At 38.7% G+C, this 16,151-nt stretch overlaps 1 protein-coding gene and 1 long non-coding RNA gene across 2 annotated transcripts in view; one reads left to right on the top strand and one right to left on the bottom strand.

Annotated features, from left to right (window-relative positions):
• fam20a (FAM20A golgi associated secretory pathway pseudokinase) overlaps positions 1-12,317 on the bottom strand; it is a 27,741-nt gene extending 15,424 nt beyond the window's left edge. The window contains exons 1-5 of the mRNA XM_061909131.1: positions 11,818-12,317; positions 4,124-4,317; positions 3,985-4,035; positions 473-551; positions 307-399 (exon numbers count right to left, since the gene is read on the bottom strand). Of these exons, the coding sequence (XP_061765115.1) occupies positions 307-399; positions 473-551; positions 3,985-4,035; positions 4,124-4,317; positions 11,818-12,155 (755 nt within the window). The 5' untranslated portion in view covers positions 12,156-12,317. The remainder of the gene's footprint in view (positions 1-306; positions 400-472; positions 552-3,984; positions 4,036-4,123; positions 4,318-11,817) is intronic.
• Positions 1-16,151, top strand: part of LOC133558060 (uncharacterized) — a 53,016-nt gene that overhangs the window by 2,819 nt on the left and 34,046 nt on the right. Inside the window, exon 2 of the long non-coding RNA XR_009807892.1 lies at positions 2,556-2,624. This is a non-coding gene — a long non-coding RNA (uncharacterized LOC133558060). The remainder of the gene's footprint in view (positions 1-2,555; positions 2,625-16,151) is intronic.

Genomic DNA, 16,151 nt, shown 5'->3' on the forward strand with positions numbered 1-16,151 from the left:
TGCGTTAGACTCACTCTGCTTCAGTATGATGCAGCCTAGCGGTGATGCGCTTCAATTGCTTTGCCCAGTTGGCGACACACGTTTTTGATGATTTCTTTTTTTTAATTCAATGAATATCATCCACTTCTTTTTCTCAGCAACTGTCCTTCACTCTCACTTCCTGCCTTTCCCATTGTTGGCTTACAGAGTTATGTCCATCTCTAGCTATAAGCTAATGCTGGTGAGGAAGACCAGATGTTTGGGTCGGTGACATTTTCTACGCCAACTAATAACGACTGATAGTGATGTGTATGGGGGGAACTTCACCTGTCCAGGTGAAAGGCAGCAATCTCCGCGTTGTGTCTCTGGACATCGACAAAATAGAAGACGTCTTCTGGAGTCTCGTCCTCCCTCTGCTGTCTGACACACATGCAACTCATTAAGTAGAGTGTTGAATGAGGTAGTAAACAGGGCTTTATAGATGTGAGCTCACCTCATTGGCTTGAACATGGCCTTGGCAAAGTTCTGCATTTTTAGAGCTAGTTTCAGGTGGTGTCCACTGGGCTTCACCACTGCATTAAAGACAAAATGAAATGTTCCATAACATTATACTGCTTTTAAAAATCGTATTAGTCATCAAACAGAATACACAAGCGTTAGAGCTGTAGGATATTTGTGACAACATGGAGGAGTTGGCCTTTGTGTCTACTTATTACAGTGTCTTCTATTCTGCCTTGACTTTGTATTAATAATTAACCGGCAGTGGCGGTTCTAGCTCCAGTGCTCTTTGATTAAACTTAACTTTAAACTTATGCATTTATTTAGTCACTGTGTAAAATAAAGGTTTTGAGCAGGCTTTATATATACCATACACTACACCGTAGCTGTGTATTGTGGTGTCTTCTGAAATAATTTTAATGAATGTGTAATTTTGTAATTTATGCATTGTATCTTGGGTATTTTTGTGAATTATATGCCTCTTTACACAGGCACTTTATAACGTTGTATACTTTCCAATATAAACATTTTATTAATGAACAGTTGTATGTCTGTCTATCTGTGTTGGCCCTGCGATAAGTTGGCGACTTGTCCGAATGCAGCTGAGATAGGCTCCAGCGCCCCCGTGAACCCAAAAGGGACAAGCCGTAAAAAATGGATGGATGGGATGGATGTATAAGTCTCCTTTTGAATAACAGGGATTGTGATGTGTGGTGTGTTGTTTTTGCTGCTTTGTCACGTACTGTTTCCTTTGTGAATATATGCAGTTTTAAAAGCTGTTATTTGATTGTTTTTAGCTGTTGTGTTTTTTATTGTTTGTCCAGTGGTGTCAGATTAAGGATTGCACCCATCGCTTACGTGTGAACAATATTGTGCACACTGCTTATTAAGTAATAAAAATATAATAAAATTACGGGAAAAAAGTGACGCCCTGGGCGAGGCCCCCTTTCGTTGCACCGGAGCACCAATAAATCCGAGTTAATTTTGACAGCTGTCATAGTCTTTTGATGAAAAAAAAAAGTTTTAGTCATATTATAGTCATCTAATTTATTTTTAGTCTAGTTTTAGTTGACTCAATTTTACAAGATTTGAGTTAACTCAAGTTACTGTAAATGTAGTTAACTTAAAGAGAAACTGCACTTATTTTTTTAAATGTTTTCTACTATTCACAATCCTTATGTAAGACAGGAACGCTTATGTTTTTCTTTTTTTTTAATGCATTCTAAATATTGAATAAATGTTAACAAAATCAGCTTACAATGGAGCCTATGGTAGTCGCTCTATTCCTCCTATAGAGCCCTTAAAAACATCCAAACACCGTCATTAAGGTTGTATACACATGATGTAAGTATATATGTAATGTAGTAACATCCGTATTTATAATCAAATTTTATGTTTAGGTATTTTGATTATTTTTTTCAACAACATCACTGATTACTACTCACTGCATTATTCATGAGAGTCAACAAACATAATACAATGTAATACTGTACAATGTCAGCTGTCCTTAGGATCCCAACTGCTAGGATGTTCTTATATTCCCATTTAGGTGAAGAATGACTCATAATTCTCAGGAAAAAAAAATGGGGGTGCAACCAAGCATAGACTTACCGTCTTTCGTGTCTTTCTCCCCATTCCTGGGTCTAAATTGGATGCCAAAGTTGACAAGCTCGTCATATTATGTCTTTATCCTTCACCTATCTCACCGCAGCCACTGATATCAATACAGCAGCACCAGTTGCATGGTCCCTCTGCTCACGGCGCCACTAAAAATTGTTTGTCTGTTCACGCCTATAATAACAATATTGTTAACACTTGGTTAATATTCAAGTCACGAAATATAAATTCATTATTGTTGGCGCTTTTTGGATGTATTTTAAAGGGATTTTATGGGCGGAATGGAGGACCTCCCACTGACTTTGTTGTAAGTGGACATTTGTTTACGTTTATTTACAAGTTGGAATGCATAAAAAAAAAAAAACATCCTTGGTTTTGTCTTTCATAATGATTGCGAGCGATAGCCAAAATAAAACATAAAAACCACAGCTCCCCTTTAAGTCTTCTTCTCTTTCTCCAAGGTGTACACCAAGGGTCTGATTTACTAAAGATTTGAGAGTACCAGTGACGTGCGGTAAACTAAACACCAGGTGAGGCATGCATACTTTTTTTCTTCTTTTTTTTTTTTTTAACTTAAATTCATAGTCATTGTTGATTTAGGATGCACATTAGAGTAACAGGGAAAAAAAGGGAGTTATTCGCTTTAATAAAAACGTTATCATAATGATATTATGATATGATAAATGGTTCCAAAAAGTATTTAATAAAGTTGTTATTAAATACGTTTTTGGTCCCATTTGCTATTAACAAAATAAATCAAGTATTGTGAGTGTATCTTAACTTTCTGTATTTGTATCTGACGCAGCAATAGCTATCCTCCATGAAAACATACTTTGTTTGACCGCATTAATTTTTCTTAAAGTCCAGTTTAGAGAAGTATTTCATCTTGGATACAGTATATAATCTTCCATATTGGCAGACACATTCATTTAATTTAATTTCATCCCAAAAAATTAAACAATATTTTTGAATCTGACAAAAAAACTGGCTTACTCTAATAAAAATGCCATGTTTGTTATAAACACAGTTAAAAAAGAAAAGAAAAGAAAAAAATGCTGGCTTCCGCTGGAGAGACCTGTGTCTGCTAGCTTGAGCGCCCCCACTTCTCCCAGTGTGGCGAGTCAGAGTACTGCTGAGGCATTGAACTGCAAGTTGACAATGTATGGCTCCCTACCTTGAGGCAGAGGTACATGCTGCCTCATGGCCTGCCTTTTCCCCGTGGCAACAAGTATGCGCCCCCTCGCACGCACATGCCCAATACATACTGTGTGTAGCCGTGGAGGCACCGCCTGTTTCGGCCTCACTTCTCGTATGCGGCGTTGTTTTGATCAGGAAACATGGAATTTCCGCGATGTTGACCATGAAAATGATCGAAATATACAGGAACCACACCAAAATCACATAGAAAGCATAAACCAAAAGAGAAATATTAAAACTTATTTTATTTTATTTTATTACTTTGTTTTGGAACATCTCATGGTTAAGCCACTTGGTGGCAGGTGAGGCACTGCCTCACTTGCCTCCCCTGATAGCACGTCACTGGCGTGTACTAAAACATGTGCAAACTTGATAGCGTTGATTGGTTATATTCCCGACTTGTCCAGCCCATTTTACAAGGAGAAATCAAATATGTTTGGATTGCTTTTCGGAATTTCGTTTTTTATTTGTAGACTAAAATTTCAGTTAATTTCATCATTGTCTCAGTCAACGTGCCTTTGTTTTAATTAGTTAAAGTCTTATTTAAGTCAAGGGAAAATAAGTTTTGGAATATAACTAAGATGTCAACGAAATGAACACTGCAATAAATATGAATCTTTTTTCCCCCCTCATCCTTGAGTCGTGTGTTTTGCATAAGCTTACATACATTTTCTAAAAGTGAACTGACCTTACCTTGGCTGCAATCACATGCTCCTTTTAAAGACTTGCCATCCTGGGTGTAATCTGTTAGAGGATGATGTATGAAATGAATAATTAATCACAAGAATAGCTACAATAATGAGAAGTTGGGTTTAGTCCATTCATCCGTTACCTGCGTTGACCACGGTCATGTCTCGCATGTCCCAGAGCAGCTGTGTAATCGCGGGGTCCTGGCGGGAGTAGAGAGCATTGCGACTTATTCCCAGGTGGAACTTGACCCAGTTGGCATCAGGGTCAAAGGCCACTTCATGCTCCATTACAGTGATGTTGGAGGCAGCCGCCGCTTCATTGTATAACTTCATGTGTCTGAGGAGTGTCATATTAAACACAGCAATGTTAGATAGCTTATTTTCAACATTAGCTGTTATTTCAGAAATAGGAAAATTCATTAGATACAACAACTATGACAATGATTCGGATTGCATGAGAAAGGGGAAAGAAAAATGAAGCTTTCTTATTAACAAATATATAGCACAACACAGCAGCATTCATCGCAAACAACAGTACTTGAACAGTTAAAAGTACATGAAGTTTAGGGGTGTAATGGTGTTTTAAAGACGGCATTTCGGTATCAAAATCATCACAATAATGCAGTGACGTATGACGGTATCTAAAAATTGGTCAGTGTAGTTTTTTCTGGCACTTTTAAATTGGCGAGCCTGGAAGTAAACTACATCTCCAAAAATTCCCTGCGTAGCGCTAGTGTGCAAAGTCGTAAAGGAGGGAGAAATTATTGTTTTTCTCATCAAACTCTATCCAAAAGTTTTTGAGTTAGGTTGCTAACAGACAGACAAACAAACCCTGGCGAAAACGCAACCTCTAAGGTCTGTGTACTGAAAGACAAAGCCGCCGCGTTTGTTTGGAGCGTTGCCAGGACGACACCTAAAGCCGGTCAGAAGTTGTGATGTTTTAACCCACATTTTTGTCAAGAATATTGAATCAACGCGGGGTTTAGGTGGAACTGTTATTTATGTTTTAAGTAGGAAATGCGCGAACGCGGAACAAAAAAAGTTTGGTGATGTGACACCGCACAGCGGAGAACACAAGTAATATGATGCCAGCGAGGCCAAACATCAGTTTGTGAGGTGTTTACATTATTAAACGTTAAATTATCTGCTAACTTTTCTGAGAATCTGCGTTTTCCAAAGTGATTTAAGATGTCCACTACAGAGGACACTGTTGTTCTGAAGTCAAAAGTTAAAAGACACAAACGTGAATATTATTGTTTTACATTTGTTACACTGGATGTTTATATTGTCACTTTAAAGACACAAAGTCTATTTAAAATAATATTTCTATATACTTGTTTGTAGTAATGATATGAAAAGAACATTTAAGTATGTTTGTGTTCAATTACATTTTATCCTAAACATTCTTGCCACTTAATTTGACACACTATAACATATTTAAGTATTTTTTTTTTTTTACATGCACCAAAATAGTATTGTACTGGGGGCTTAATATCATGATAGTGTCGTACTGTGAGATTTTGATACCGTTACATCCCTAATCTAGAGGTACCATATTTTTCGAACTATAGGCCGCTACTTTATTTGCTAGGCTTTCAACTGTAATGGTGTTACACATGTAATAATGGTGCGGCTAATTTCTGGATTTTTCTTCGCTTCAACAAATAGTTTTCCACACAAACAGAGACACTGAAAAGGTGTGGTAATGTTTGTGCTATGGCGCCATTTTTTGGACACGTTCGCCCACTGCCTGTTGTACTTCCTGTTTTGTGCCTTGAACCGGAAGTAAAATTGTCCTTAGCATTTCTGCTTGAAAGGATTCTTCATTCATTACTCCAAGCAACGTTTGTCAGTTTTACTATATAATAAAACCATTCAATCTAACCAAACTGTCCTGTGTGATATCTGTAGAAGTATTTTCATGCATATATGTATGTTCTTTCACAATATAATCAAGCTAGCGTCAATAGCATTATAAATATGCTTACACGTTTACAAAAGTCTGTATTAGTATTATTAACTTAGAATGGCATTCTTTTTGTATTTTTTAAGTTTCATAAATCATTTAGTCTGTTTAGCTGATTAGAGAGCTAGCTTCCACTTAAATCACCAAAAATGATTCCCGGGCGCGGCCACCGCTGCTGCCCACTGCTCCCCTCGCCTCCCTGTAGTTGATCAAGGGTGATGGGTCAAATGCAGAGAATAATTTCGCCACACCTAGTGTGTGTGTGGCAATCATGGGTACTTAAAAAACCAGTGGGTCCATGACGATGACTTTTGTTTTGTTTGATCAGCTGTTTTACTGCCGTGTGACAGGTATCGTTTGGAAACAATTAACGCATGTAAATAAATAAAAAATTTAGTACTAGTATATATCTGTTGTGTATGGTCTGGTGCGGCTAATATATGGACAAATATAAAAACATTTTCTAAAATTTGGTGGGTGTGCCTTAAATACCAGTGCGCTCTGTAGCCCAGAAAGTGCATTAGATATAGTTGGATGCTGATCACTCGTGAAACTTCAAATACAGCTACTGCAATCTTGTGAAGTTACACAAAACTACATCTGAAGGTTGCCTACAGCCACAGGCTGAAATTGTTTATGCCCCATGTGTGGCAGCTGCTTGGAGGTTTTGGCTGATTTAAATGCACAACCTCGTGTGCCACTGTGGAAAAGGAACATGTTTGTCCCAATCATCTCACCCTGAAAGTGCCTGGCTGTGGTCAAGGGGCAGAGTCACTGACTTTACGACTCTTCAACTCGCTGCATACACACAAGCAAACACAAGGCCATTGGAAATAAACACTAATTTCTGTCAGTGGATGCAAACAGGGTTGCAGATACTGCACGCTGCACATAGCGATGATTGGGTACCTTTTACATAAGAATCCTTACGCTACCTTAGTCTTTGTTCAAATGTGTTAATTCATGTTAATTGTTTAAAAACAAATCTTTTTTTCTTTTGTATTTCACATTTAACACTTAGCTGTGCTGTCCAGTTATCTGGATTTCTTACACTTCTGTTTCTCATTTACCGTAGTGTACTTCTCTGTATAGTAGACTTTGCATGCAGTTGCAATTCCAAGATGTTAGATGGCAGTAGTGTGTAGACGTTGGTGTGTTGCCTTAGCCAGAAAGTACCGGTACTCTTTAATATTAAGTTGAATGAGTAAGTCCTTTCTTTTGTTGAGCCCTTCAAAGTGTTTAAATTGTAAGTAGTGTGTTTGTTACACACCAGCTGTTACATTCTAGCATGCATATTTGGTGGTGTTGAAATCGCCATGTAAAATTGTTAATGCTAATCTTAAGCATGACTATGCCAAATTGAATGTAAATTAGCATCAAGCTAGAAAATTTTGAAAAGCGGTGCCTTACTGTACTTTTGAGCGCCTTTTGCATGAAAAAAATACTTAAAGGTAGTCTGGCTAAGTTTGCTCTGTGTGATTGAGTGCTTGTTACCCGGCCAAGTGTTTGAGCTGTGCCAAGTTTGCAGTTGGATGTGATGTCATGTGCAACCAAGGAATCGAAACACCATTTGATTTTACTCGAATCGGTACCCAGTAATATCGACAGACTTCAGTCGGTACCTATAAAGTGCCAAATTTGGTACCTATCCCTATCTGCACACATTTCTGAATAGCATTAGCAACCACCCCCGTGCTAGCATGTTGTTATACATGTCTTGGCTTGTGCACCAATACTATCCACTAAAAGAAGTTGTCTGGGGTCACTATGGCACTCAAAGAGACAAATTATCCAGCACAGCTTCAAACTGATTGTCGGTCTCCTATTTTAAAACAAAGTAACTACATATTGTTGTTTTAAATGGCAGCAGAAGCGTAGGCAATAGCCATAAAAGTGCTCATAATTCTCCTCCTTTTCCACCCCAAGAGCCCAAAAACGTCTCTATCGTTCTGAAAGAGTAGACCAGACAGTATGACAAGCCAAGACCGCTTTGTGTCTTAACAGATGGGAAAGTTCAGGGTGTTAAAAAAAAAACAACAAACAATAAAACTGTTTACTTTAAGTGTGTCAGACGTGGAATCTCAGAATAACATGTTTGTGGTGTGGACACCAGTGACGCATTTTTGTCTGAATGTCGCCTTAATCACTTTTCCCCAAAGCAAACACTTGTGATTGTCTGGGTGATTTTACAACTAGTGGGTGTGCATTTGTTATGATGCAAAATAGTATTTATTTTCAAGGGCTTTGTGTTTGTGTGTGTGTGCGGTTAGTTAAACAGTCATAAAAATCAGTGACTCTGCCCTTTGACCACAGCCAGGCCCTTTTATACGTGCTTTCAGGGTGAGGTGATTGGGCCAAACATGTTCTTTTTCATAGAAACACATGTGACAGGTGTGTTAGTTAATTTCAGTCAGCCAAAACCTCCAAGCAGCACGCACACGTTGGGCAAAAACATCTACAGTGGTACCTCAACTTAAGTGTGCCCCAACTTCAGAACTTAAGAGTGCCCCAACTTCAGAGTGTTTTGAGATAAGAGCTGTCTCTCAGCTCATTGTTATGCTTTAAGTTACAAGATAAAAATCTAATTTACAAGCATTCCCGCCGTTAGTTGGCGTAGCAAATGTCACAGTGAACCTCATTAGGAGCTGCCCAAAACATCTGGTCTCACTCGCTAGCACTAGCTTATAGCTTGAGATTGACATGACTTTGTTTTCCAACCATGAGAAGGAATACAGTGAGTGTGAAAGACAGTGCTGAGAAAAAGTGAATGATATTTATTGAATTAAAGAAATAAATCATTAAAAACACGACAGCGTGTTGCAAATTTGGCGAAGCAGTTGCAGCGTATCACTGCTAGTCTGCAACATACTTAAGCAGATTGAGTCTAACGCAAGCCAACAATGTTTAATATGAAAATATGGAATAGCTGCTAATGTTGTATTGGACGGCGAAGTAGCTGGAAGGAAAATTATGTACATTATCATTACATTACCACTTAAAGGGGAACTGCACTTTTTTATTCAGAATTTTCCCTATCGTTTACAATCATTATGAAAGATGAATGTTATTATTATAATTTTTTTGCTTTGTAAATATTAAATACATGCGATCAATAGTCCGCTTACAATGGAGCTTATGGGAGCAGCGCAATTCCGCCTACAAAGCCCTTAAGAAACATCTTAACACCTCGATTGAGGTTTTATATACATGATATAAGTATATACAATGTGTAATGTAGTAACATGCACATTTATGATAACATTTAACATTGACTTATTTTGCTCTTTTTAAGCATTGATTTAGAAAACGCATCTCAACGTTTGCTTTCTTTTCATCACTGATTATCACTCACTGCAGACTTAATGTGAGGCAACAAACATAATAAAACATCACTTACTGTACAATGTCTGCTGTCAATAGGATGCCAACTGCTGGGATGTTCATACATTCCCATTTTAGATGAAGAATGTCTCATAATTTTTACAATGAAATGGGTGTGAGGGTCTGGGGAACCAATCTTTTTTGTGGTCGTTCTGGCCTTTTTCGGGCCCTAAATGGCTGTCAAAGTGTACCAACTTGTCGGAATACCCACTCAGACTTCTTCTCTCCAGGTAAAATGCATGATTTATGATCTCAGATAAACTTACAGGGAGCAAGGAAGTGAGGAAACAGCAGGCCACTCGATGACTTACACATAGGAACATTCGTTAGTGATCACGGCGCCGTTTGTCTGCGTTAGAGCTTATAATAGCACTATCATTAATATTTGGTTAATATTCATATCCCGAAACGTAAATGGAGTATTGTTGGCGTTTTTTGATTGGTTATTTATTGGATTTGATGGGCAAAATAGAGAGTCTCCGCTGTAAGAATGTATTGAAAAAAAATCCATCTGTCATCATGTCGTTCATAATTATGGAGAACGATAGGCAAAATAGAAAAAAAAAAAGAAGTGCAGTTACATGTTAAATATATTTTAGTTGTTAGTACTACATTCCATTGTATTTTTTTAAATACAATTTTTGTATTGTCTAAAAGCTTGTTTTATTTTGTAAAGGCATGTTACATGTTAAATTTGTGCGATTTGGGGGATGGGGGTGGTGGTAAAGCACCAATTAAATTGGTTTTAATTCATTTCAATGGTAGACGTTGAGTTAAGCATGTAAGTTAAGGTACTACTGTATAACAAATTGTATCTCCTAACAATAGATAAAATAAATAAGAAAATATATAAAAAAAACAGTTTTATTATTTAATTAAATAAATATATATATATTTTTTTCATGTATTGTATATACGTGGGGCAGTATGGCTTAAATACGTGGTCCCCAACCTTTTTGTAGCTGCGGACCGGTCAACGCTTGTAAATTTGTCCCACGGACCGGGGGGGGGTTTCATAAAGAAATACAATCATGTGTGCTTACGGACTGTATCCCTGCAGACTGTATTGATCTATAGTGATATATAATGTATATATTGTGTTTTTTATGTTGATTTATTAATAATTGAAAAAAACAAACATTTATTTTCTATTTTTTTTATTTTTAAATTTCTTTTGCGGCTCGGTACCAATCGGTCCGGTGGTTGGGGACCACTGGCTTGAATATTAGAGCATTCATCCAGAAACTTGAGGGTTTCTGGTACAAATCCAGCTGCCGCCATCCTATTCACAGCTGTTGTGTCCTTGACACCTCACCCACCTTTCTCCCAGTAATACCTCAACTGGTGGATCAATATCTGGCTTGGCTTGTGTCCCTTCAAAGACATTTTTAATCTCACATTAATCTCACCTTCATTTACCTTTACTAGGGTATATGATTGTAAACAATATATTATATGTTTAAAACAGTTAAAAGTTTTGATACTAAAAAAGAAATAAAAAGATTCTTGTTATTGATGTTATTCTTCTGGTAAAGGTCTCGTGAGCATAGGTGTAAAGGATCGTACGGAAGTGATTATAAAAGCAGTGCACATATGGAAGGAAGTGAGCAGGCTGGGTAGTAGGGGTGCTCAAAAAAATCAATACACAGCCAAATCACTATTCTCTTTTATTCCGATTCTAAATCGATTTATAATTTTCAAAGATCAAATTTAAATATATGGATATTAAAAAAATCAAAACAAAAAAACTACTTTTTTTAGCACATATACAGTACATTCGTCACGCGTCAGCAACCAAAAGGAGGTATTGAGAATCGGTTGGAATTGAAAATCCATTCTGAATCAAATCGTCACCCCAAAATTCTCTATACTGGGTAGCCATACTTCTGTTGATCGCCTACATCAGTGTTTCTTAACCATATGGCCGGAGCCTAAAAAATATCTGTTTCTCAGCTGTGGTCTGTATGGACCACAGTGATACTCAGTTGTAATACACTTTTCATTTGCACTTTAATTTGATCAAAAGTTTATTTTAAGAAATATTTTTTTCTTTTGCAGTATATTTGTTTTTGTAATAAGCCTGACCTAAGCTTTGATAATATTTTTTGGAGTAACACATGCTTTCATATCATTTGACAAGATTTATCCTGTTAAACATTACTGTAAGTAGGTTAGATCAAATTTATTAGTGAATATGCTTAAAATCAAGAATAAAATGACATATTTCATGTTAATATTTGAGTTGACCGTAGGCCCCGTTGTAATGCAAAAGTTGAGACCCGAGGTCAAAAAGGTTAAGGACATCTGGCCTATATTGCTACATGTTTGCTACACCTTGTTATGTCGATCACACCACATCCGTAGCATCTCTCTGCCCTTCTGATCTCATGATTCCATTTGCGGTCTGATTGGAGTGAGTTTTATTAAATCCACCACAAACTGCACCGTCCTGGCAGACATCTTAAGTTATTTTGTAGAATAAAAACTCACCTTTCCCATCGGGACACCTTCTTTCTGTAGTAGTCCATCAGCTGCTCCAGATGCAGCAGACTCTCCTCAGGTCCCAGCACGGGAGTCTGGGTGTTATACAAAGGATGCGCAAACAACCTGTCAAGTTTGGACCCGCCATTGTCCGGTTGTGAAAGAGTAATATCCTGGAGCGGAGTCAAAGTCCAGTCCGAGAGCTGACTGAAGTTGCTGGGCTGACATGAACACGAGCGTCCCGATCCTTCTCCGGTGCTCCGTAGCTTTGGCAGCAGAATGAAGTAGATGTCAGCGGAGAATATGACGATGAGGGATGCGGCCAAGAGGAGACGGTCTCTTCGCATGATGGACAAGGAAAAGGCAAAGCAGGAACAACAAGTTGAGGTTACGTGACAGGCATCGCCATGGAGTCCGACAGTGCTGGTGCAATCTGTGCTGCAGCAGCTGAAATACTGAGACGACAGAGACCGTGTACATGCTCTTAGGGCGAAAGAGAGAGGGAGAGACTTCACAGAGAGTGAGGGAGGGGGAGACAGAGAGAGAGTGTGTGTAGGTATGTCAACAAACAGGGTGGGTGCATGATACGCATTCCCACAGTTGGGGTGGACACTTTTTATCAGAGTAAATCTGAATGAAGACATATTTTTATATATTTTAATGTTTTTCAGTGCAATCATTGCAAAAGTTTGCAATCACACGTGACTGCTTACACATTATACACTGCAGCCTCTTGTACACAGAGATCCTGCAAAATTGTCGCATCAGAGGCGTAATGGCTTATAATTATAGTGTATAGCAGGGGTTTACAGATGCTGTAATCTCTAAGGTTTCTCATTGTAGTCCATTGGGTTGATTTTTTTCCTTGAACTGATGTGGGATCTGAGATGAGGATGTCATTGTGGCTTGTGCACCCCTTTGAGACACTCGTGATTTAGGGCTATATAAATAAAGTTTGATTGATTGATTTTCAACTACATTGTTTTAGGGGCCACATTTCCAGAAAGCTACGGAATTCTCCCTTCACTATTAGTCTATTTTGTATATTACTGAGACCCGGCATCTCCCGCAGAGGATATTTGATTTTGATTTATTTATTTTGTCGGAGTTACAGAAGCTATTTTCAAAGAACTAATGCAAAAATGTGAGTCTCTCACAATTTTGAACTTGTGTGCCACCAGTTGAGTAGCCCGAATAATGAAAAAGAGAGGACCTAAAATGGAACCCTGAGGAACACCACTAGTATAACATAGGTTAAACAAATGACTCCTGACTGCTTCTGAAGTAAACAAGCTACAGCAACACCTTAGTTACATAAAACACATTATGAAACAATTTGTAACGTCTGCTTGTCTTTAGCTCAGCTGGATGTGTAACCATGTAAGCAAAGTTCCTGGATGAAGTGCTAGCAGCCCGTCCTCCACAATAATATTGGGTCACAAAATTAAAGCCGTAGGCACTTATTTTAAGGTGGGATACCTTTCACATTTAATTGCATACCAATTCTTAGTACCTGGTAATCGATACAGTACAGTGCTGTACTGTTTTACAATGTATACTTTGTGTTGCAATTTCAAGATTTTATAATGTTTACTTGTTTTGTCCCGATACCAATATTTTGCTACCGGTACCAAAATGTATTTAGATACTATTCGGTAAATGATTCATTAGTATCGCGGTACTATACTAGTATCTGTATATCGTACAACCCTAGTGTATTCTGTGTGTTGCTTGAGCCAGGAAGTAGTCTTTGCCATTAGGTCTAACATGCCAGTCTTGACATCAACTGAAAATGCAATTACGTTTTGCCACACTACGGTATGCTTCAAGGGTCACAAAGTCTGCATATGCTTAAAAAAAATGTGTTCCATAAACATTTTGGTAACTTGTTAATATCGCATTGACTTTGACAGCCCCACTTTCTGTTATGTGTTTGGCTGCTCTGCTGCCCCCTTTATGCTCTCTGTTGCAGAACATGGGTTCTGGGGCGAAGCCACGCTAGCACACCTGCAGCCAATTTGTGGACTGGCCTACCCAAGTTCCACAGCCAGTCCAATTTTTGCCAGTTGATTTTCGTTGCTTCACTCACCACCATGGACGTTTTCTCTCGCTTAGCGCTTACCTCAGGCTGTGATCATCAGTCCCTATCTTGGTTTGACTCACATCTCTACCTTTACATTGGCTCTCTTCTAGTATAGTTGTGTAGTGTATTTGTCTACTCCTTCTGAGTGCATTTTGTGTTATCCACTCCTTTTGAGTGTGTCTTTTGTTATTTTTTCCACTCCTTGTAAGTGCCTTTTTTTACTTATTAAACATTGTCAATTTTTGGAAACTGTTTCATCTGCGCTTTGGAGTCCTAACACGAAGTAGCCGATCCTAACATTTTTGACACAACAGGAAGAGGGAATCAAGTCTTCTGTGTTAAACTTCACACTACTGTCCCACATTTTAAATACACCAAGTACATTTGAAGAGTAGTCCCTATGCAGGTGGTCCTCAGGCTACCCACCAGTTCCGTTCCGACTCGCGTGATGTACGTTGAGTTTTATTGTAATTTGGAAGTTATACCTAAATTAAAACCTAAGTTCCTCACGCTGTGTACAAAACACAGGAAGGACTCCAGTCCCTCCTATGTTCAAAGATCCCATCCTTATCCTTGATGGTTGCGGCGTTTCAGCGGCTTGGATTGGGCATGCAGCCAATGTTTATGTCCACTGAGGGTTTTTCTGTTGACGTTTCACGTTCCCTTTTTTTTTTTTGGCACACTGCACCCAAAAGAGCCTGCTTTAAGTTTAAATTTAAAAAGTGAACTACAGTACAAAGAATAAAAGTGACGTGACCTTCCTTAGTGAAGCGACCACGACAAAGTACAATCCCCGTTTCCATATGAGTTGGGAAATTGTGTTGGATGTAAATATAAACGGAATACAATGATTTGCAAATAATTTTCAACCCATATTCAGTTGAATATGCTACAAAGACAACATATTTCATGTTCAAACTGATAAACATTTTTTTTTGCAAATAATCATTAACTTTAGAATTTGATGCCAGCAACACGTGACAAAGAAGTTGGGAAAGGTGGCAACAAATACTGATAAAGTTGAAGAATGCTCATCAAACACTTATTCTGAACATCCCACAGGTATGCAGGCTAATTAGGAACAGGTGGGTGCAGTGATTGGGTACAAAAACAGCTTCCCAAAAAATGCTCAGTCTTTCACAAGGAAGGATGGGGCGAGGTACACCCCTTTGTCCACAACTGCGTGAGCAAATAGTCAAACAGTTTAAGAACAACATTTCTCAAAGTGCAATAGCAAGAAATTTTGGGATTTCAACATCTACGGTCCACAATATCATCAAAAGGTTCAGAGAATCTGGATAAATCACTCCACGTAAGCGGCATGGCCGGAAACCAACATTGAATGACCGTGACCTTCGATCACTGTAAACCAACATCAATCTCTAAAGGATATCACCACATGGGCTCAGGAACACTTCAGAAAACCACTGTCTCTAAATACACTTTGTCATTACCTAAGTTAAGTGCAAGTTAAAGCTCTACTATATAAAGCGAAAGCCATTTATCAACAACATCCAGAAACGCTGTCGGCTTCTCTGGGCCCGAGATCTTCTAAGATGGACTGATGCAAAGTGGAAAAGTGTTCTGTGGTCAGACGAGTTCACATTTCACATTGTGTCGACATCATGTCATCCGAACCAAAGGGGAAGCGAACCATCCAGACTGTTATCGACGCAAAGTTCAAAAGCCAGCATCTGTGATGGTATGGTGGTGCATTAGTGCCCAAGGCATGGGTAACTTACATATCTGTGAAGGCACCATTAATGCTGAAAGGTACATACAGGTTTTGGAACAACATGTGCTGCCATCTAAGCGCCGTCTTTTTCATGGATGCCCCTGCTTATTTCAGCAAGACAATGCCAAGCCACATCCAGCCCATGTTACAACAGCGTGGCTTTGTAAAAAAAGAGTGCGGGTACTTTCCTGGCCCGCCTGTTGTCCAGACCTGTCTCCCATTGAAAATGTGTATGGCGCATTATGAAGCGTAAAATACGACAGCGGAGACCCCGGACTGTTGAATAACTGAAGCTCTACATAAAACAAGAATGGGACAGAATTCCACTTTCAAAGGTTCAACAGTTAGTTTCCTCTGTTCCCAAACATTTATTGAGTGTTGTTAAAAGAAAAGGTGATGTAACACAGTGGTGAACATGCCCTTTCCCAACTACCACCTACTCAGTGGCCTAGTGGTTAGAGGTTCCGCCCGGCCGAGTCATACCAAAGACTATAAAAAAATGGGACCCATTGCCTCCCTGCTTGG

This window comes from Nerophis ophidion, linkage group LG08 (assembly GCF_033978795.1).
Source record: "Nerophis ophidion isolate RoL-2023_Sa linkage group LG08, RoL_Noph_v1.0, whole genome shotgun sequence".
NCBI lineage: Eukaryota > Metazoa > Chordata > Actinopteri > Syngnathiformes > Syngnathidae > Nerophis > Nerophis ophidion.